The sequence below is a fragment of the Prunus persica genome, chromosome G6 (assembly GCF_000346465.2).
Source record: "Prunus persica cultivar Lovell chromosome G6, Prunus_persica_NCBIv2, whole genome shotgun sequence".
Classification (NCBI taxonomy): Eukaryota; Viridiplantae; Streptophyta; class Magnoliopsida; order Rosales; family Rosaceae; genus Prunus; species Prunus persica.
In genome coordinates this window covers 25262305-25284939 of record NC_034014.1, presented here as the reverse complement: position 1 = coordinate 25284939, position 22635 = coordinate 25262305, and the positions used below count along the sequence as shown (strand labels likewise).

At 36.8% G+C, this 22635-nt stretch overlaps 3 protein-coding genes and 1 non-coding gene across 5 annotated transcripts; 2 read left to right on the top strand and 2 right to left on the bottom strand.

Moving 5' to 3' along the window:
- LOC18775220 (putative receptor protein kinase ZmPK1) lies at positions 164 to 2757 on the bottom strand. The gene has a single exon (XM_007208018.2). The coding sequence runs from the start codon at positions 2745 to 2747 to the stop codon at positions 315 to 317; it is 2433 nt and encodes an 810-aa protein (XP_007208080.1). The 5' UTR covers positions 2748 to 2757; the 3' UTR covers positions 164 to 314.
- On the bottom strand, positions 6988 to 13491 carry LOC18775566 (serine/threonine-protein kinase ATG1c). 2 transcript variants are annotated; one of them, XM_007208276.2, is made up of 13 exons: positions 12960 to 13491; positions 12153 to 12270; positions 11991 to 12049; positions 11343 to 11407; positions 11030 to 11123; positions 10867 to 10947; positions 10614 to 10722; positions 9665 to 9737; positions 9219 to 9580; positions 8761 to 9116; positions 8145 to 8436; positions 7732 to 7802; positions 6988 to 7517 (listed from the first exon to the last, which is right to left on the bottom strand). In XM_007208276.2, exons 1-13 carry the CDS (start codon positions 13200 to 13202, stop codon positions 7278 to 7280), a joined length of 2163 nt encoding a protein of 720 aa, XP_007208338.1. In that variant the 5' UTR covers positions 13203 to 13491; the 3' UTR covers positions 6988 to 7277. The 2 variants fall into 2 exon arrangements, with proteins under 2 accessions (XP_007208338.1, XP_020422293.1); XM_020566704.1 differs by lacking the exons at positions 12153 to 12270; positions 12960 to 13491 and having other exon boundaries at positions 11343 to 11461.
- Positions 15421 to 15494, top strand: TRNAV-CAC. Its single transcript has one exon. It is a non-coding gene; the product is annotated as a tRNA-Val (tRNA).
- LOC18774472 (PRA1 family protein A1) lies at positions 15523 to 18493 on the top strand. The gene is made up of 8 exons (XM_007208627.2): positions 15523 to 15949; positions 16277 to 16317; positions 16448 to 16526; positions 17171 to 17257; positions 17334 to 17422; positions 17576 to 17647; positions 17739 to 17863; positions 18056 to 18493. Exons 1-7 carry the CDS (start codon positions 15792 to 15794, stop codon positions 17840 to 17842), a joined length of 630 nt encoding a protein of 209 aa, XP_007208689.1. The 5' UTR covers positions 15523 to 15791; the 3' UTR covers positions 17843 to 17863; positions 18056 to 18493.

Here is a 22635-nt window from a genome sequence, read left to right as displayed (position 1 = left end):
CATCTGTGTGTAGTGTGTATGAGTTTAGTATGCTATCGCCCCTCTTAATAAGAAAGGTCCTGAAACAAAAAAGTTGTCATTCTATCTTATATGGTTAACTTAATACCCAATTTAACTACCAAGTTAACTGCAACCTGAGTTACAGATGTGATGGCAAAATGAGTTGTACAAAAGGGAAAATATTATAGGCCTCTATATCATCACTCCATTGCAAATATTACAGGATGCGGTTCGAGTAGACTTTAACAGAAGCTAACAATAGCGCTAATGGCTAAAACCAAACCAAGAAAAGGGCATTTAAAGCTTAAATGCAGTTATTTCCTGTGTGGAGAACCAGCATGAGATTCATCTGCACATTCTAGCAACTCTTGTACCACTGAATCCATTGCTGGTCTTTTGCTCCTATCTTCCTCCACACAGGAAACACCAATCTCAACCATCTTTGCTGCTTGGTTTCTGCTGAACTGCCCTTCTAACCTTGGATCCAACATATCCTCTATCCATTGGTCTTCCCCACATCGGATTTTCTTTTTAGCCACCCTCACAAACCTTGTCAGCTCTGCTTCTTGATCATCACTATCCTCCACCACCCAACTCGAGAGTCGGATCCCCTTCACCATCTCTAAAATCAGCACTCCATAACTATAAACATCCACTTTGGCTGTGATTGGAAGGTTCAAAGCCCACTCTGGAGCCATATACCCTTTTGTTCCGCGAATTCGAGAGAACATTGAACTGAGGCTGCCTCTCTGAGATAACTTTGCTAGCCCGAAATCTGCAATCTTTGGCTCAAAGTTACTGTCTAGGAGTATGTTCTCAGGTTTCACGTCACAATGGATAACCCATTCTAGACACTCATGGTGAAGATAGGCTAAACCCTTAGCTATCCCTATTGCAACTTTAAACCTCTCATTCCATCCAAGAAAGTTTTGGGGGAAGAGGTGCTTGTCCAAGGAACCATTTTCAACATACTCAGAGACTAGGAGTCTGTGTTTATCATCTGAACAGAATCCCCATATTCTCACTAGGTTCATGTGGTTGATTTTTCCAATTGTGCTTACTTCTGCCCAAAATACATCTTCCCCTTGATATATATCTGCCAATTTCTTGACAGCTACCACTCTTTCATCTGCCAGCACACCCTTGTAAACAGCCCCAGAAGCCCCTCTTCCCAGCTCTTCCTTGAAGTTTTTGGTTGCCTTCTTGAGCTCAGGATAGTGAAACATTCTAAATTGACTTGAAATCACATGATATCCATCTTCTATTGGAGCTGCTGCACCACGTCTTCTGAAAAGTAGCCACCAAGCTGAAAGTATGAAGAGAATTTCAACCGCACCAACTGCAAAAGCAAACCAATACATATACACCCATCTTAACCTTTTAATGGAATACATGGAAGGAGAACCTACTACAACCTTGGTCACATTGGTCCTGCTGCATGCGTCAGAGGCATTTAGTTTGGTAGATAGTGATGCTTCCACACTCATAGGCAGTCTTAAGTATATGCTCCCCGGAAAATTTGGAGACTTGTACCCATTGAAAAGAGCACTCTTTGTATAACACCTACCTTCCCCTGTTAGCCTATAGCTAAATGCTTCGCACCGGCAATCCTCCAAGCAAAATTTTCTGCAATTGTCAAATGAAATGGGTTCACTATAGTTGAGATCAAATCCATAGAAATCTACTTGCTGAATCTGCACAAATTTCACTTGCTGGGACTGTGAGCATGTAAGATTAAACTTGGGCTTGCAACCCTTGTTCAAGTTACTTGTGTCAACTACATCATAGCCAGGAGGGCATGAGCACTTGGGCTTTGGTGTATAAATACAAATCCCATTTCTTCCACAGATGCCATGCACCTTGCACAGCTCTGCCATAGCTTCCCAGGTGATCACCCAGAATCCTGTCAAACTGTTGAGACTATAAAGTCTTAGGTTTCCATCATAATCCATCGTCAACCGCCTTTTTACGCCTACACCCATGTCAGAAGCACTGAATTGCAATTTATCACTGGACAAAAAATTGCCAGAGTCATCTAACACAGCTATCCTGCTACTGTTATAGTTTGTTCTACCATTTAAAAATACACCATAATCAGGATCAGGCCAATATAAGCTTGAAATGTCAGGACCATCATACATCAACTTGAGAACATTATCATTATCAAAATAGAAACTGAAATAGCCAGTACCAAAAGTCCCTCTTCCTAAAGTGGATATCAGCTTCTTGCTCTTTGTAAAGGGTTGGTTTGGGAGAAGGGTATCAGTGGGAAAATCAAAGCTTTGCCACAGAATTTTACCATGAGCATCTTTCAGAACAAGGTTGCCAGAATTCAAAAGCTCTGCTCTCTCAACATCAAGGCTACTGGAGTTGGTGCTGGTCTGCCAGACAGTTGCGCCATCCACATCGGTCAAGACCAACGAGCCATCTTTTCGAAGCGAAACTCTGGAGCCAAGGCTATTGACAGGCTTGTCTCTGTTAGCCATCCAAACAACTGATCTGCTTTTAGAGTTTGTGAACCATATTGAGAACCAGTAAGCATTTGTGCCCACCCCATAGAACCCACATGTGAAAGACTCGTCTGGGGAAGTTAGGAAGTCCGAGTCATCTTCAACTGAGAGAGAAGAGCCTCTTTTCAGACTATTCTGCGTTTTTGCAGTAGCAGAACAGTGGAAAAACACAGTGATGGTTAGTAAAGTAAGAAACCGGACAACATTTTTTGGGGATGAAACAACTTGGTACCTCATTTTTTGAGCTTGGTTTAGAAACAGAAGTATTATAAAATGAAGCTTATATATATATATATATATATATATATAAGAGAGAGTTCTTCCATTGAATTGAAGGATCCCTCAAATTAGTTTATTTGAGGGACACTCTTGTAGGGCTTATTTTGTATTATATTTCACTAATTCAAACTATTTATTTTGTACATACTCATTCAAAGATCATCACTACAAAAAATCACTTGAATCCATATCATTTGATCACTCAAAAATTTTAGTACTTTTTGAAGCACCGTGTTGATTGATTTTGTAAGACACAATTGGATGTTGAAACCGTTTCCAATTTGTCTAATTTTCTGCAAAAATGATCTATAAATGTAGACTTAAAAAATAAATGGTTTGGATTGTTGAAAAAATATTTGTAGGGAATCCAAAAGAGTGCCCATCAAATAAAATTATTCGAGAAATCTCTTAACAGACTAAGTGAACTTATTAACTCAGTTGTTTTAGGAAGAAAATCGATGTACCACGGGCAATTTAGATCCCCACGGTCTTGAAGCAAACACCTTTTAGCCAGAAGGATCCATAAACCCCTGGATCCAAAGCAAATGAAGATTCTCAAAGATCTCAAAATTTTATAATATGAAAAAGAGAGAAGGTGGCAAAAGAACATAAGGATCTTAGCAGAGTTTAATGTTGGGCTTGTCGAATATAGGTCTATATTTTCAAATTCCTAAATATATACCATCATTTTATAAATTTATGTGTGCGTAAAATTTAATTTCAAATTTAAATGACCACTAGGATATAAGAGATCATAGTATTCTTATGTTTTTACATTGTTGCTACCGGACTTCATATTTTATATATAATTTATTTCAAGCATTTTATTAATTATCATAATTGTAACTAATACTCCCTATTAATAACATATCAATCACCCCATTTCTTTTGGTTGCCATTCCCTCTAACATATCGCCCCCCTAAAATTGCAAACCAAAAAAATATGTAAGTTACATATCCAATAATGTACCTATGAAAAATATAAATATAAATGTATACCTATAAAAATATAGTATATTATTTACCAAATTTGTTTTTAAAAACTAGGTCAGTTACTTTGTAATTTAAATTTCTGTACATTTTTCTTAATTAAAAATAAGTACACAATAATTTATAGAAAATATAGGTACATTATTTACCCATAGGTAAATTATTTTACAATATTTAGGTAAATTATTACCCATAGTTTTTTTTTTTATTTGCTAAGGTTTTACCTTAGTTTGTTGTATATTAATTTACCTACCTAGAGGCATATTAGTTTGTTGTATATTAATTTACCTACCTAGAGGCATAGATAGCTAAGAAAAAAATGTAGCACCTTAGTTTGTTGTATATTAATTTACCTACCTAGAGGCATAGGTTGCTAAGAAAAAAATGTAGGTAAATTCATGTACCTAAACACTAGGGGCACGTTTGGTACACCGTATTAGACTCTGGATATGAGTAAATAGTCTATGTCAGGTGTTTGGTGTCAACTTGTATTATTTAATTACCCGATTATTTTATACGAGTTGGACTTTTAATACTCTCCTTACCTGACTAACTAATACAACCCACACACCCCGGTTTAGATAATACAAGCTTAAGGCTAGGGAAAAAGAACACGCGTTTTACGAAAAAAATCAGACGCTCTTTTCATCTTCTTCTCCCTAGGGTTGTTCTCTACTATCTTCTCCACAAGTTATTTTCTTCACTCTTCTCTAGGTATCCATCTCTCACTCTCTCTCTTTTTCGTACTCTCTCCAATATGCTTTATATATTTCAAATTTTTAGTAGAAATTAGGTTATGATTTTTTTTTTGGGCATTTTTTTTAATCGAATGTTTTCTTTGTATGTGATATAGTGATTCGACGTTGTGAGAATATTTAGATTGTTGGTATTAAACAGAGTATTGCCAGTTTTCGTCCAAAAACAAACAACTGTGCTAGTGTTGGTAGTTTAGTTGAATACATATATACCTGACGACTAGGAGAGCAAAATTACAAAATTAAAATTGTATGAACCTGAATTCTAGGAACCATTTTTTTCTTCTCTGTCAATTGCTATTAGAAAAGCAAAGATGGACTTGTCTATTAATGACCAAATTAAGGCGCTACGGCTAATTTTGGAGAAAGCAAGTGATGAAAAAATATTCTTGACATTGGATGGTGCTATGAGAAAAGCATTTGTTCTTCTCTTACTTGGGGCGTGGGAGTTGTGATTCACTCTTTGATGTAGTTTGGTTTATGAACAACTTTCTCTTTTGCTCTTATCACCTTAATATGTGATCACTTTGAATTATACATTATTTGGTACTGTTTTTATTAACGTATGCGAGTATGTTGGAATTTTTATGAGATACTACAATTATGATAATGGGTTATATGAAAAAAAATCTTGGCAAAAACAATTGAAAAACAAATCTTGTCATATGAATCTTACCCAAAAAAAAAAAATTGTGTCATTTGAATCTCAATTTCCATTAAAATTATCAAAGATTTTTTTTAATTTTTTTATTTATAAATAGTCTGATCTGATGTTATCCGAAACATCATCAAACACAGTATAACTTAGTCAGATTATTTATCAGGAACAGCATCAAACGCCTTATAATATTATGGATAAATAGTCAGTACTCTTCGGAACAGATTAATACTATCCGACAGAAATTAGTCAGTACAGTCTGACGTACCAAACGAACCCTAAGGGTCTTCGACCAAAAAAAAAACCACATAGGGGTCAAATAGAGAGCAACATGTTATTTCCCTTTGAATAAATTAATTTTAAACCATAACAATTATTAAATTTGGAAATTGGTATAAATAAAAGGAAATAAATAAGGTATCAATTTGAAAATTAAAATACGAAATGATCAAGTAGTCAAATTTGAAAAAAAAAAAGAAAAAAAAAGAAAGGAGTATATTCTTGTTTTTTAAAGGAACAACGAGTATGTTCAAACCATACGGTAGTAATTACACCAAATTTTAATTACTTTTTTTAAAATAAGGAAAAAACTGACCTATTAAATCCTTGGAATCTATACAAAATTGAAACACAATTAATTGGCATTGAATTGCAGCTAATTTCTTAAACAAATCAAGTTAAAAATGTAATCAAGGGTATTATAGGAATTTGAAAAATATAACTTTTAACACATTAAGTTTGATTAGGAAATTTGATGAGTTGGATTGTAGATATTGGGTTTTTCTTATAAAAATCGGGTTTTATTTATAGAAAAATAAAATAATGGGTAGTAGGTAAGAAAATATTAATTTGAAGGAGAAAGTCAAATTAATGTTTTGTAGTATGCATGAACAATGAGAATATGATGTTTTATAGTCAACCTGTTGATGCTAATTGGCTGCAACTCGTCACATGGTCCACACCATGATTATTAAATCTTTGAACTGTTTTCTTTTTCCACACAAGCAACAAAGACAGACTGGCCTAATTGGTAATTAAGTACGAAACACGAGACTTCAAGTGTCTTCGAAGTCCAGAAGGACCTCTTTATGTCCCTACAAAAAGTAAAAGTAAAATGGTGGGTTAGGTTATGTTGACTTCCATGTAACCTGCCGGCCCCCTGCGTTGATCGTTCAACTACGACAAACTATGTTGTGTTGAATGACTCTTGTGATCTTTATGTATTTCTCTTGGTCCATGTTTGCTGTTTAGAATTGTGATCAGAATTGAGTTCGATTGCCGCGTTGTGCTTAGATTGGATTCGATGATTTGCAAGATTTAGGATAAGTTAAAGTAACAAACGAAAGTAGAGACGAAAGATTTTTCTTTCTGTGGGAACAAGTATGATACGAGGTGCGGATATCTTACAATTTTGTGGGGAATTGAAAACGAAAAATTTCAACCTGGCCTCATAGGACACACAAGCTATACATCTAAAAGCTCCAAATGTCCTCAAATCCTTCAATTTTGACATTTATTTTATTCTAAACCATGTGATTCATTATGTTCAAATGCAGAAAAACTTGTGTGAAACGGAAATAACAATGTTTTGCTATCCCAAACCAATTATAAACTGCTACGTGAAAAACTTATCATGCGTGACATGCCGTAATTGATTGGAGATGGCATTGTTTGGCTATTCCCGTTTCACACAAGTGTGTCACATTCAAATGAGGCTCCTACAAGTGCTTTTGCCAAAAGATCAAAAGGTTGATATGTCAACTAACAATTACTTTATGATCAAACAAGTAATGAATGAATCGTGCAAACTATACATATATTAGCCTTTAATTTATTGACTGCTGCAATACGCACCAAATCCGAACAGAAACAGAAAAGGGTAATAACGCAATAACGAATGCACATTTCATCATTCTTTTAATGACAGAAATGCGATAATTACAAGCTACCTAATGAACTACAAAGTTCCCACCACCTACCCACATCCTCAATCAAAGAATAGCTGCTGTACAAACAAATTATTTTACAGAGTGTACAGTCAATCGGGGCAAGTAAGAAACTCAACACTTCAACTATTTTGACTTCTTAAGGTGGGCACTGTTGCTCCTCGCACTTCAAAATAGCCATCCGCTGAGACCTTGAATAACCTTGCCTATTATTAAGTATACCAATGTAAGTTTGAAGCCTATACCGGTCAGAGCTTGTCAGAGAGAACGGTGGGTTGAGAATGAGGGATGGTGCTTCCACTAGAAGAAAGACCAAGAGACGCACAGCCTTTGAATAAAACACCGCTGCACCTTCCATATCACCCATGAGCTCATCAACCTGCCAGGCATAAGTTGATTCTCTGCTATTAAGTATGTAAAGATCTTGGCTCGAAGGAAAATTGTTTTTATGTTTTAGCTCAGCAGTTTAAAAGCGTAAATGTGAAAACAAAAACCCATGCCTTTCCAGCTTTTTAATCAGTGTAAAACTAGATTTAATAAAGAAATGAATGACATGGCCCCAAATATGAGAATAAAGAGAAAAATATACTCACGCCCCCATGTCTCCCAAAAACAAGAGCAGACTGAAATATGGTCTCCATTGCATCTGGCATCTCTGTATGTCCTGCAACCATTAGAGAGAAAACCAGAAGATTTTTAGCAGCTGTATAATGAAATCACAAGTGCCCTTGTTTCTTAATATATTTAGAGACAATTAACAAAAAAATATATGTTTTCATGTCGACTGAAGAAATGAAGAAAAACATAACATTCTTATTTCATGAGACATGCCTGCATAAATAAGAGAAGAATGATGCATAACTGGTTTCTAAAAGAAACAGTCCTCTTCACATTATGAAAGCAGAAAAACACTTGATCTTACAGGTCATAAGTACCCTAGCCAATGATGTATGACAAAAAACAATAGAGGAACGCTCTAGATAATATCTGAAAATTGAATCCATACCGGGATCAATAGCCTTTGCAAGTTCTTCTGCATGCTCAACCTCACGGAGAAATTCCCTCTCAATTTGAGAGGAAATATCCTCGGGCCCTTGAGTGTTGACCACATCAAGGCATTCCTCAGCATCCGAACTACCATGCTTCTTGTTGGTGCTCCTAAATCTTGTGGTCTCTTGGCTTGGACTTCCTTCCATAGCAGAGGCAGCCTGCGTATGACATATATGTAGAGCTTGCTTCCAAATTGCAAGAATTACAAGCTGAACTGAGAATGCTTCTAGATGCTTGCCTGCCTCAACCTTTTCACATCAACAAAAAAAGGAACACGGATATTGTAATAAGTTTGAAGACATGGGCAATAGAAATAACACAAATAAAGAATGTGTTAGCAGAGAAAATCTATCATTCTGTATAACAAACCAACATAGATTAGACTTGCAGCATCTACGGCACATGCGAGGAACCAATATCAAATCTTAGCACCAAACTATTCTCTATTGGCTACTCTACAAAAAGAGTGAATTTTTATGATTTTTATAAATAAGGCACTTCTCACTAATTCACTGATTTTACAGAGGAATCGTAAACAAATTCATCGCAGAAGTGGGAATCCCATGATTTACCTTTTCATGAACTAATTCAGTAATAGCGGACACACACTGCTGCAACGAATTGAGCCTTGTCATGCAGTGTGTTGATGGCTGCTCCAAAGCATCCCCCATATCCGTTGATCCTAGTGATGTCCCTGGAGCAGAACTCTGACTATCCAAGCTTCCTATGCAACACATGTTACTATTAGCTGCGCCCATGATTTGCATCGGGGCACTTGATGAGGTGGTTAGAGATTCTTGAGGGAGACTCTCAGATTTGTATAGAGAAGGACTTGGCTTGGAAGCACTAACTGAGGAAGAGGACACATCAACTGGAGGTCCAGACACAAGAACATAATCTTGATCAATCAAGTCCAGTGAATCCACAACTGCGGATGCAAATAAGATAATAAATACTACGAACATGTTCTATTAAGACATGCCTGGATGCAGATAAATAATACTGAAATGAGAGTATAATAGGATTCTACCTCTTGATCGAGCATTCATTGGTTTTTGGTCCATAGATCCTAGGGGGTCAGTTAGATTTCTATCTGACAGTCTATGGTTGTCCAACCTAAGACTAGAATTATCTTTACGTGTTGCACTGCCATATCTGTATGAAGTGGTAGGTGATGCTTCCCGTCTATCAACTTTTGTATCGAGAGAAAATCCATAAGTAGACTTCATCGAGGGCCTCCTCCTTGAATAGGATGGGCTTCCTTCAGGACCACTGGAATCATCATCTAAAAGGAAAGGCAGGCAATCCTCTTGAGAACTTTCCTCCATGTTCCTCATTGGATTGCATTCAGACATAGGAAATCCTTCTGCCATTCTTGAAGTCTTCCTACTCCTGCATGCCACAGAGGATCATCTTAAAATATTCTCATATTTTAAGTCAAACCAATGAAGACTGAAAACTATTTGCCTCATTTACCTTGATGAGTTATATGCTGACTTCTGAGAAAGATATGGGTGATTAAAAAACTCTTCGAATGTTAACCGTTCCACTGTAAACACAATTGCAGAGAAAAGAGTCAGAACAGTGGGGTAAAATTCGTTAAACAATGATAGGAGCTTAGCAGATTGCATTCATTCATTGATCCATCCATCCATCCATCCATCCATCCATTTATTCATTCATTCATTCGTCGTCGTCGTCGTCTTTCCATTCTTTTCTATCATATATTGTATCACTGATAAATCTAAACTTATTAAAGATGCGTTTGCGTTACTTCATCCAATGTCAGGTTTGGTCATCTTCTTAATCCTATTACCTTCTATTTATACATCTCATACCATCTAAGCCTAGATTCTCTTATTTATCTACCAATATTAGGTGCACTCTCGATCTTTCGCTAATGCCTACATTTTTAATCCTGTCTTTTCTGGTTTCCTATTATCCATCTTAACATCCTAGCATCCCATATTTCGTTGGAGATGAAAAATCTTGCAGGATCTCCTAAAATACCCCTTTCTCATTTTTATGAAGGTCAAAAGTTATGAACTAAATCTGAAACTACAAACCAACTTAGAATTATCACATACCTATGCTGTATCAAGAAGCAGAACAATTAGTAAATAAATCCTTTTAAGTTCTTGCAAAGTGAAACTAAGCCAAGGTCGTTCAAGTTACACAAAACATGAAGCCAATGAGAATGATATACAAGAAGATGTAGACAGGTTGGAAACAGCTCATACAACACAAAATCTATATAAATGACTTGCTTCCATCTCTCACACGCCATTTAGAAATTTGGCAGTACGAAAATTATTATAAACACACAAATCCTTTTAGCATCCAACTATGGTCCATCCGCTTTTTGGCCTAACTTGGTATTACTCGTGCATTGCAAATTTCACTTTTATTACGTTGTGTGAAATACCTGGATTGCGGCGTAACAATTTTTGACACAAATCCTTGCACTCTGAACTTAAATTGCTGCTATCTGAGGGGAACTGCAACTCTGTTGATTTCACAATGTTCTGGAGCAACTGCACAACACAGGAGAGAAATTAATTGAAAAGTGAGGCAGATTTATACTCACGAGAATTACTGATTTGGACCATGAATAGGATTAGCTTGAGGTGTGCCAAGAGAAGGGAACAGGAAAAAGGGGAAATATTTTGTAATTGAACCTGTATTTGATTGTTTCCTGTGAATGGGGTTTTCCCAGTTACAAGTTGAAATAAAATCGCACCAACACTCCAGAGATCTGCCTGCGTATTCAGTTCAAGGTTAGTGGGAAATGGTTAATGAGATCATTATGATTGTCCATCACATGAGAAGAGAAAATTTCACCTTTGCATCATACTTTTGAAGTTGCATTATCTCTGGGGCCATGTAAAGTGGCGAACCACACAAGGTTTCAGCAAGGCCTCGAGGTTGCAGAGATCTGCCCAGAAAATTAAAATAAATAAATAAATAAGGGAAGTTTTAGTCTGTGTGTTCAGAAGAAGAGTGAGAATTAATGGGAAAAAATGTCAACAAACACCAGATGCAATCAATTACTAAAAGATATTAATGATGTCAATGGACATGCTTGAATAAATGAGATAATGATTTACCAACAAAAAAAACAAAAAACACGACAAAACGATGATGATACATTTACCTTGCAAATCCAAAATCTGCAATCTTTAAGACTGAATTGTTGTCATTGGTGGACAGCAAGAGATTCTGTTCCAAGAATGATAAACATTACAAATGGAATGACATACCTAGGAAACCTTTCTGCACAGACAAGATTACTACATATCAAACAATATCCTATGACATCTCTGACCATCACTATCAGATATATTCCATACAGGATGCTGTAGTAACTTAATAAGTAGCTAATCGAAGGCCAGTAGATATCTTCTATTGCCGAAATTAAAACGAGTGGGGATATTCTAATCCAAATTGCAGGAGTGTCATAATCCTAGAACTAATGCCCCAGGATTAGCTACTTATTTTAGCTCCTTACTACAGAATGCCTGCATATGTATGTGTATGTATAGTGATGGTCTCTTACAAGACAGTCTAGCATGTTATATTGTCATCTTATTAAAGCATGTTATGTTGCCAAGTATCAAGCAAGATTGTTAATCAGATGGAATCATGTCTGATTATGTGGTCCTGATTCACAACCTCACCTAGACTATTTGGCAAGAGATCATCACTATATAAGTGATAATGATGATCTTGTTGAACAATATAACTAAGCTAAACCATCATTGCACTAATAAAACGATCACATTTAATTTTGAATCATCCAAACCTGTGGCTTTAGATCCCGATGTATAAGATTATTGTCACGAAGCATTTGCAGACCTGCCACTGCAGATAACACAATCACTTCAACATTAGTACATGTATGACTCAGTGAATATGCAAAACGGGCAAAGAAAAATGACTTGCAGAAGCAAAATCCAAGGCAAACCTAGCTGCTGCATGAAGTGCTTTGCAATAGCTTCTGGCACTTTTCCATGGCGTTGAATATACATCGAAAGATCACCACCTCTGCAATACTCCAATACCAGATTGATCTTCCCAGGAACCTATTTTAAGTGAATGTGAAACAAGCCTTATGAGAGAAAAAAAGGAATGAGAGGTGATTCAAAGGTGATAATTGACCGAAAAAGTGAGATTGGTCTTTCCCCACTCATAAAAGAGAACAAAGTAAAGCAGAGCACCAATTTTATCTATTTGCCAATTACAAAGGTGTATTTCCATTTATGTGCAAAAAGAATTATTCTGTTCTCCAATTCTGCAAGCTTTACCCTATTCACTTTCCTCAACTAATGCAGAAAGTCTTATTAGTTTTTAATTAAGAGAAGTTAGTACCCTGGGGAAGCCATTTTCGGTTGAAAGTATTCACATTTCTTATTAAATGCAACAAGAAAATGCAATTGTTTCAATGCACAGTACAAATTCCCTGGAAATTTTAATGCTTTGTCTTCAGAAAGGAAATAGGAAGATTCCATATATTTTAATGTGAAGCTTAGTAAACACTTGGAATTTTCCGACACAGAGAGTTCAATGTTTGAATTTTCCAAACAACACAAACGCAACCAAAGTCTGACCTAAAATTCATAATTTTCTGTAACCTGGAAACCAGAGAAGTTTAAACAAAAACAACACAAAATAGCTCAATTACTATTTCCCTCCACTTTCCTTAGCTTTCTCGGCAATCAAACAGAACTTTAACCAAAAACATAAACAATTAAACAAACTGAAATTCACGAACCTCTATAATATCGTGCAAGGTAATAATATTGGGGTGGTTAATCTTCTTCAAGATAAAGATCTCAGACATTAGACTCTCCTGCAACTTCTTGTTGAGCCGGCCAGTCGCAATCTCCTTGATCGCCACCTCGGTCCCATGGACCCTGTGCCTCGCGTGCCAAACCACCGAGAACGAACCCGACCCGATTTGCGGACCCACCAGATAGTCTCCGACCACCCTTCCCCTCCCGGACGCGTGAGCCATTTCTACCCTCCGAATAACAAAACCCTAAGCTCCGAACCCGAAACCCGCTCCGACCCGAATTGAATCTCGTTTTCCCAACTTACAGGACCTCGTATATAGATAGAGATCTTCCGAGGATTCGATTTCGGCCGAATTCGATAACACGATGAGAGAGAAAATCTGGAGAGAGATTAATGGAGATTTTCTGTTTGTTTTTAATAATGCGAATGTAAGGTGAAAAACTTGAAATGATTAATCGATTAAAATATTGGTTAACTAATTTGATTAATTTTGTGATGATTGCAATTAGTGATAATAATTGAGATTAGTGGTGGTTTTTTTGCTGATTGGAATTCGATAGCGTCCAAGTACAGAGACAGGGAAGAGAGGCTTGAAAGAGAAAGCGTGGAGCTAGAAGATAACAGGGAGCGAGGAGGGATGTGGTAGCCTGCGGCTCGGTCTACGGTGGGTAGCGTGATGGCGCGCACTAAGAGTGTCTTGTCTCCGGGTCGTCTCACAGGTGGCGCGGTGTGGTTGGCTGGTTTATTTCCTTGTTGAGGTTGGTGATGATGGGATTGGACCAGGCCCAATAATGTCATGGGTTGAGAACGTGTCGCGTGGTTATTGGTTTGACGAATGGAGATACTTTTGGTGAACTTTATTTGATCTTCTTGGAATTTGCTAATGAGCCTAGGCCAAGCGAAATTAATGTGCTAAACCTCTTTCCTCTTGCAACGGGAAAAGGTCCCTCTATTTATTCTTGCCAAAAAGAACGGATGAAAAAAAGCGGTCTCACTGTTCGGAGTTTGAATTCAACGTTGAAATAAAAACGTTTTGTTCGTGAAAGAAAGGGAAATTTAAAAATTAAGATTAAATAAAAAGTAAAAAAAGGCAACCACATTTTGTGAACCCATTCATATGGTACTCATACTGTAACATGAGGTTGTTAATATATCGGTTTATATGTAACGGCCTAAAATACAGTATTAATATTCAAAAAAATTAGTAACATTACGTAATGATGGTAACGTAACATTCACATTAAATAATTATTTTATTTTTATAAGCACATGTATATGGTAAATGATATGTCCACAAATAACTTGCCAATCAAAAAAAGTAAAAAATAAGTCATCATATGAACCTTTTACAAGATAAATGATTAACAAAATAATTTGTGACAACTAGTTTCTCATATACTATATCATAGGTTTGTGAAATATCAAGAGTGAGAAAATATTATGTGTCCATAAATAACTTGTCATATAATTGATGTGGCAGATAGTCATCAATAAAAAAGAATCATATTGGCCTTTCATAATAATAATAATAAAATAATAAAGGATGACTCTATTGCTACTCACCAAACCAAACCTACGAATTCACCTACCTCTCATATTTTTCTTTAATTATAATTTCATCGCTCTCTGCAACTACTTAAAAGAAATAATATTTAAGATTTTGCTAGTCTGCGTATGTAGATTAGGCTAGTTAGGTCAATAAATTTACCATTTTGCACTTAAGTTTGAGTCTTTTTCTAATTTGGGGTAAAAAAAATATTATAAAGAAGTGCATGATTTCATGAATCAATGAGAAGCACTTGAATTTTCAATAAAATTTTTGACGTTATTCTAACATAAACACTTATAAAAAAGTGCTTATGAACACAACTGATTTCTACAAAAGTATTCCCAAACAAGCTACAATTCATAGTAGTTTAGACTATTGTTTATTAAAAAATAAATAAAATAAAATAGCAAACATCATAGGAAGGAGTGGTCCAAGTACAAGTTGGATGCCCATTAATTCGTAGTTTGATTAGAACCTCAAATTTGCATGCGAAAGCAGGTGAATGAGGTATAATATGTTTGATAGGTACTCTACAACAAGAGATTTTTCCAATCAAGGACGAAGTGGGTGATTGTGTTTAGCTACTCCAGAATAGCCTAGTTTGAGTTATTAACTGGAAATAGTAAAAAATGTTAGTCTTTCTCCACCTTTAGACCATGGCTCAGTTCATCAAATTTTTTACTTTATTTTTGAAAATAACGATATTATAAACAAAAAGAAATTCAAACTCAGATGTAATGGAAAAGGTGCACACTACCTTGACTAACTGGTCTACCCCTCAAATTTTAGTTTCTGGGTCTCTGCAAACATTCGCAGATGCTGAAATGTTATTAAGCTGCATGTTGTAAATAAAAAATAAATATTGTAAGCATCATACTTCAGCACAACTGTCTGGGTGGTGTAGTCGGTTATCACGCTAGTCTCACACACTAGAGGTCCCCGGTTCGAACCCGGGCTCAGACACAAAACTACTTTTTTTATTTTATTTTTTTCGCGTGTCACCGGTTTCTTTTAGTATTCCAGTCGTTAACTTCGTCTCGTCTCGTCTCGTCTCGTTGGCTAAAGCGCATATGTTCATTTCCCCAATTCCACAAATTCCAGATCAACACACCAAAACATCCCCCAAATTCCTTCTTTTCCGACGATTCTGTTTCTTTTTTACCAACCAGCGTTTCGAGCTCTCCTTCCTCACTCTTCATCTTCTTCTTCGCTCGGCTCAGTCTAGATAGGGTTTCGAAGAAACAGAAGAGCATCACAGAAATGGATTGGGGCAACGTTACGGCCGAGGATCTGATCGACGCACTCCGCGAAGTGGATTGGTCTTCTCCGCCTCGCCCTCTCTCTGAATTCTTCTCCAAGTTCACCGTCCCCAGATCCTCCTCCAAATGGAACAGCCGCCTCAAATGCAATCTCTACTAGTACGATCCCTCTCTTCTAATCTCACGGAGTTTACCTTGTATATGTTGTTGTAATTCGAATCTACGGGGTTATTGGCGGTCAAATTATATGTGTAAACCCTAATTTTTTGTTTGCGTCCTGTTGAGGCTGTTATTTGTACTGAATTCAGTTCAATAATGACTGTCAGATGCAGATTATGAGGTATCTAATGAGGTTGGATGTTGAATTAGTCAATTAATTATGTTTAATCATGTTTATCCGTCTCGTCTCCTTTGTTCGCGCGTTCTTTGCTATCGATATGTGGGATTAGTATTCTGTAATTTGATCAGATTTGCATGCTTTTGCAGCTACAGGACCAACTACTTCCTTTTGATCATTTTCGTTCTTGGTGAGCAAATGAGACAACTTCAATCACTATCTTTTATCTTTTTTTTCCTGATGAAATAAGGGGGGAATCACTTTCGCTTTTTAACTTCTCTATATAAACATGTTTTTAAAATCTCCACTGTCAACTGTAGGCTTGGCTTTTCTTCGGAGGCCGCTTGCTATTGTAGCTGCTCTTCTTACGGCACTCAGCATTGCGATTCTTAATGACAGGTAATACACTCTAATCCTGCTCTGTTTGTTGGTGCATGTAGACATGCGCATCATGCACCTGCCTCATGTGTTTTTTGTTGCTACTTTTGTGTTTATTGATTGTAGTGATTAGTGAGTCAATTTTTGGATTAATTGGGCTATCCGGATCAGTGCACCAATTTTCCTTTTATATTTTTTTGTACACTTTTGGGGCATCAGTTTGTTATTTTGTAATCAGAGCCCTACCCTTGTGGTAATTACCTCCTCATTTCCATAAGCATGTTGTGGTTTTACAGTACTTTGCAGAATAACTTAGTATGACCAAGTATTTTTTGGTTCTATATCTTATAAAGAGTTTGAGACATTAGATTTGAACAAGGTGATCTAGCCAGAAAACTTAAATGGAAAAAGTAGTTATTTAGATAAAGTCATGAAACAACTATTTGAAGTTCAGTTTCTTCATGTTTTTGCCCTTCGATGAGTCTAATTAAACCATATAGTTTTTTCATTACACGTTGTTTTGCTTACTAAAGAATCTTTGTTTGAATGAGATGCACTTCTCTACAGTTAAGGGTAATCCTAAAATCCTCGTTCTTCCCTTATTAACTTCTAGGGAACTATCTGCTAGTTACTGAAAACATTGTTGCTAAGTATCATTGCTACAGCTTTGCAGGTACTTTTAGTGAGAAAGTATCGAGAACTGTGAGACAATTCTCTCCACATTTGGCTGCAAAGATGAGACCTCCTCTTACGTAAGCTTGGTTGTTTATCACTTGACCTGCTATGCACCCAATACAGTTGCTTCAATGATTATTTAATTATTTCCAGGCCTGTAATTCGTGGACGTCCATCAGCTAAAAGAGCAATATTCATATGTGGCCGGCCTCGCTGGGTGTTTGTCTTCTTATTCTCTTCTGGTATGTAAATCTTGAAAGCAATGTCTTCTTTCCTATATATGTTTTGGAGTAGTCCAAGCAAGCTAGTCTGTGAATTGAATATTTGTTTCATTGTTTATTCCTTTAAAAAATAATTATTCCACTGTTTACTAACCATCTATTTCCTAATTGTAGTGAGTTTCTTTCTATGGTTTGTTTCCTGTGGTCTTTTAACTGTACTGTGGGCACTCGCCTTTGGACTGCTTGGTACGTAGCTTTCTAAAAATTTCTGTTCATTTGCCTGACATGCCGTATGCTTTCTAATTGATTTTCTTTCTCTGCCCTTCCTCTCTCTCAGCCACTCTGTTGCATGCAAGCTTCAGAACACCTAACTTGAAAGCACGCCTGAACACTTTCCGTGAGGAATTTCGTGCAGTGTGGCGCAACTATAGTGAGCTGTAGCTTACCTGTAGCTCCTAAGATGTGAGTGAATCCTGCTTTGATTCTACTTTTTGACTATGTTTTGTGCAGGTTTGTTTATTGTTCTATACTCGCCATTAATGATGTACTTTTCTAGTTTGCACCTGCTGATGTAATAACTGAATTGTTTTTATTTTTTGGAGTAGTTAGTACTATTGAACTACTAATGTTTTGTTTATCCTGTTTCTTCAACAGGCTTTGTTTTTCTATTTAGGCATTGTGCTGTTGATTGGGAATCTCATACAAGTTGTGGTTCTTAACTTGAGCTTGGATGTGGCTGCTTTAAAATAATATTGGCTGGAATGAAACTCTTGTGACTCGGGTAAGCTGCCTACCTTTGCAAATCAACAGCAGGATGTAAATCGTGATGAACATTGTTTATGTAAAGGAAATTGCTTCTTTTCGCTATCCGTATTTGTAAGAAACAGTGGAGGAATTTATTATGTGCAGTAGTGTGTAACATTCTTAGAATATATGGGCATGTGTTTTATCATGCCCCCTCTGCTTGTCTCTGCCTTTTAATAGAAGGTGGTGATTTAGTTGCTGCATGAGTTATATTATCTTAAGTTATGCCTGTGAATTATGCCTGCGAATGATATTGTATTGTATATGGGTTTTATTCGGGTCAAGGTACACGGTTTTTGAGTGGTTTGAGTATTTTTGGAGCGTCCTTAGCTTTGGTCCTAGGTTTCCTTTGCTTGCAGGAAATGCTATAATTCTCTTTGCGCCCTTCATCGAATAAACAATATTTCTTCTGAGGGTGGCAAACTCAGGCTCATCTTCTCTTGAAAAACCGTCTTCTGTGTAACCCGAATTTTCAAAAGAAGACGGACACGCCAATTGAAGTGCCTTCTCTCCCCACGCCCTTTAAATTGACTTTCATTTCTGTTAATTATTCCTATGGGAGTAGCACGGCAGCACACCTAGTACCATGTTTTGGATTTCAAGACATTGCAGCCATTCTGGTCTGTTGAGTTGCAATATTAATTTAACAGATATCGTGAAGCAACTTTCTTTCCATATTCGAAATGATCTGCAACTCTAAATGATAAACGAAGCGATGGCCTATTGAGTGGTCGAGTGGATTTGCTATTACTTATTAGCAAATGAATTGGTTTGTTAATCTCACACGCCTATTTCATTTATACAAACAATAGGAATATTCAAAGTGCCGCCCCACCGTTTGTCCTGAGAAAAAAAAGAAAATAAAATAAAAGAAAAAGCGCCCGGTTAAGCAATCTCTTGTGCTAAGTTTGCTCTTGGAATTTTGGAAAGAAGAAAAGTAGAAGAAAAGGCTACTTTTACAGATGCATCCTCAAGAACAAAAGCGGAAAGCATAAAAAGAAAAGAAGCAAATTAAAAGGTTTATCATTTAGATTTCCTATGGATTTCCGCAACTAAAAAAACCCATAGAAAATACATAAAATAAAATATATATATATATATATATATGTGTGTGTGCGGCTAAAAATATGAGACGAGAGAGTTGGAAACATTTGGGTTGTGCTGTAAGTCTAAAATCCACAGACTGGGCCATGTTATTTTGGCCTTTATAAAGCTCAGCCTCCGCTAGCCCATGTGCGCCACTAGTACAATTACAATTTCCTCCATGCCTTGCAATTGCCAGCTACTGATAGATAGATACTTTGATACCATTATTCCCTTTTTCCCTCCAATAAAGAGATCAAGAAAGATACCTCAACTGTTAGCGCAGACCAGAATGCATAATATTAAGTTTATTTGAGGAATCCCTCAACCAAAGCGCGCGCTCTCTCTCTCTATATATATACTATGATGCAGAGCTGTAAAAGAAAGACTATATATTATATGACCAGGAGAAGTTGAAAGCAATTTAAGCAGAGGAGGAGGAGGAGGAGGATGGAGCATTATCTGAACTGGGCAGAAGCTTTAGCCTCAGCCTCGGGCTTCATGCTGCTGTTGGGTCTCGTCTGTTGCTGCCTCAGTTCCAACCCCCGCCAACGTGGAAGCGGCGGAAACGGCAGCTGCAGCTGCGACGCTGGTTATGCCGGTTGCTGATCTTACATACTCAGCTCATAATTCTCCTTTTTTTTTTTTCCTTTCTGCATGGTTCACTATACTCTTGTAATTAGTTAATTGAAACTTATTTCTCTTCAGCTATAGTTCTTCTTCCCATGATTTTTTTTTTTTTAATGTCGATTTGCTTGTTTTTGTTAGCCTTTTGTTTTCCTTCTCTTGTTGGGCCCTGTCATCATTCTGAGAGAGCCATGATCATACGATTGCCACCCACTCCCTCCTCAATTATTAACAACACAAATAGGCACGCTGTCAATCAATATGGTCACAAGGATTGGGATTATTCCAATTAAATTGAGCACTAAAACTAATTTATTTAATTGGATACTTATCTCACTTATTAAAGAAAATATTCTGAAGTTGAAATTCTCGAATACATAACTCAATATGATCATGTTATGTAATTCTCTCTAATAAAAGTGAAATTCACTTATGTGCAACTGATTCAAAATATGAGTATTTGAGATTCACTAATCTATAATTGTACCAAGGTCGAAGTGTGTCAATACTCGCATGATATAATCCCGCGTCTGGGTAGTCTTGACGGATCAAACGATCCATAAACTCCCTACAAAAAGTTTAAAAATTAATTATAAGAGCCAATTAAGTTTTGAGTTACTCTCATAGTCTCATGATTTACCTCCTCTATTTGACTTGACTAGATCACCATTTGAGTCATTATATTTTAATAAGCAAAGAAATTTATTTTATAAAATAAAAAAGGTGGAATCACACTTTTTAAGCGTATTAATATATAATCAGTCTGTATAATTGTACGAATTAGACCTAATATATTAAGTTTAAATCCTGCAACTTGATATAAAATGAACAAGGATAATTATCCACGGGTTCATAAAACGTGTGGCATGAAAACCAACATTAATATTATATTAATATTCACTAACCATGCATGCATGCAGACTTATGAGGAGGACAAATCATAACACAAGTGGTAGGGCATAGTAGTCGATCGGAAATCAGAAGAATCAAGAATGTCGGACACCTGGTTGGAAATAGTCATATCAGGGGCCGGGGTCTCGGTGCTCGTGGCCCTTATATATGTGTTTGCCAACAGTGGCGGATCCAGGATTATGTAGCCAAGGGGGCTTAGTGTAAAAGTTTTGAAATTTTTCTACAAAGAAAATAATGCTAAAAAGATAGAAAGATAGTACTTCCATTCATAATTCATAACAAAACCAATAATACAAGTTACAATTGTCCACGACGAGTTTTCATATTCTGAAAACGTTGCATTATAATTTCGTTATCAATACAAGCAAAAACATCTCTCTCAATGTAAACAATCAAGCTATCATTCAACCATTGATCTCCCATTCTGTTGCGAAGTGGATTTTTAATAATATTCATAGCGGAAAATGCCCTCTCCACTGATGCAGTTGCAATCGGTAAAACCAAAACCAACGTAAGAAGCAAATACACAAAAGGAAATATTTCATGCATTCCTTTCTCCACCATTTTTTCCGCAAGACTACTTATCCCTTCTAATTGAGAAAAATCACTACTCGAACGCATATGATGAACATAAACACCAAGTTGATCTTCAAGCATCAATAAGTCTCTATCCGAAAAATCATAAGGATAAAATTGAGCAAGACGAACTAGCTTTCATTTGTCAAAAGCCACAAAGTTATTTTTTGGACTCAAGCATGCCAAACAAGTAAGTAACTCAGTACTTACCTCGTTGAAGCGATCATTTAACTCCGCAAGTTGCCCATCAATTACATGAATAAAGATCTCCACACGATAACGATGATAATTTGTCTTCATTGGAGCATTACGCCGTGATCTCCCTGGAATTACATATTCCTCATCCATGGTAGGAACTATAATATCATGTTTGTAACAAAACGAGGATGCTTGCTCAACCAATTCTTCAAACTCATTATCCCTCATCAACTGCAGGTTTTTCTTGCATGTTTTCACTAAATTCATTGCACTCACAATGTCTTGATCTTTCTTTTGCAATGCTAGAGACAAAGTGTTTGTTATTCCCAATATAGCTTTCATTACAAATAAGTGAAACACAAACTCAAAAGATTGTATTTCTCTCCATAACTTATAGGCTTCACCCGAACTATCATTAGGATTATCATCAACAATCATTTGAAGCACATTCACCACAGATGGAAACATAGAAATGATACTAATCAACGTACCATAATGTGAGTTCCATCGTGTATCGCCGGCACGTATGAGAGTCCTTTCTTGATTTAAGCCCCGCCCCGTTATAAGACAATCATCTTCAAAAGCTCTCACAAGCTCTTCTTGAGTTGTGCTCTAAGTGCATCGCGACGCTTACAAGATGCTCCAACAAGAGGGGTCAGACGACCCCTTGGAAGTCTGGAAAATTGGCAACGGAGTCCATGGAAGCCCCCTTGGACCCAGGCTGGAAGCCCCCTTGTATGCACACAATGTGCTCGACGAAATGCCCCAACGAAATCCCCTTTGCAGCTGCGCAGCAGCGCTGCGCCTTGCGCGTAATTTTTTTTAAAAACTGCCTTGCCAAACGACGTCGTTTGGTCAAGGCTCAGTCAAAATTTTTTTTAATTGACCTGGCCTCAAAACGACGTCGTTTTGGGCCAGGTTAAAAAAAAAAAAAAAAAAAAAAAAACAGAACAACACACACGCACAGCACTGCACAGATTCATTTTCTCCTTCATTCCCAATTCCACAGCAGCCCCTCTCTTCCCATCCTCTCA

What these genes read in the sequence shown, in the direction of transcription:
- LOC18775220 (XM_007208018.2), bottom strand. Translation starts at nt 2,747, where the DNA reads ATGAGGTACCAAGTTGTTTCATCCCCAAAAAATGTTGTCCGGTTTCTT.
- LOC18775566 (XM_007208276.2), bottom strand. Translation starts at nt 13,202, where the DNA reads ATGGCTCACGCGTCCGGGAGGGGAAGGGTGGTCGGAGACTATCTGGTG. An exon ending in TTCAAAAGTATGATGCAAAG is followed by an intron (nt 10,948 to 11,029) that starts GTGAAATTTTCT and finishes CTGAATACGCAG; the next exon opens with GCAGATCTCTGGAGTGTTGG. An exon ending in TTTTTGGGAGACATGGGGGC is followed by an intron (nt 7,518 to 7,731) that starts GTGAGTATATTT and finishes TATGCCTGGCAG; the next exon opens with GTTGATGAGCTCATGGGTGA.
- LOC18774472 (XM_007208627.2), top strand. Translation starts at nt 15,792, where the DNA reads ATGGATTGGGGCAACGTTACGGCCGAGGATCTGATCGACGCACTCCGC. An exon ending in CTCAAATGCAATCTCTACTA is followed by an intron (nt 15,950 to 16,276) that starts GTACGATCCCTC and finishes ATGCTTTTGCAG; the next exon opens with CTACAGGACCAACTACTTCC. An exon ending in ATTGCGATTCTTAATGACAG is followed by an intron (nt 16,527 to 17,170) that starts GTAATACACTCT and finishes TCATTGCTACAG; the next exon opens with CTTTGCAGGTACTTTTAGTG.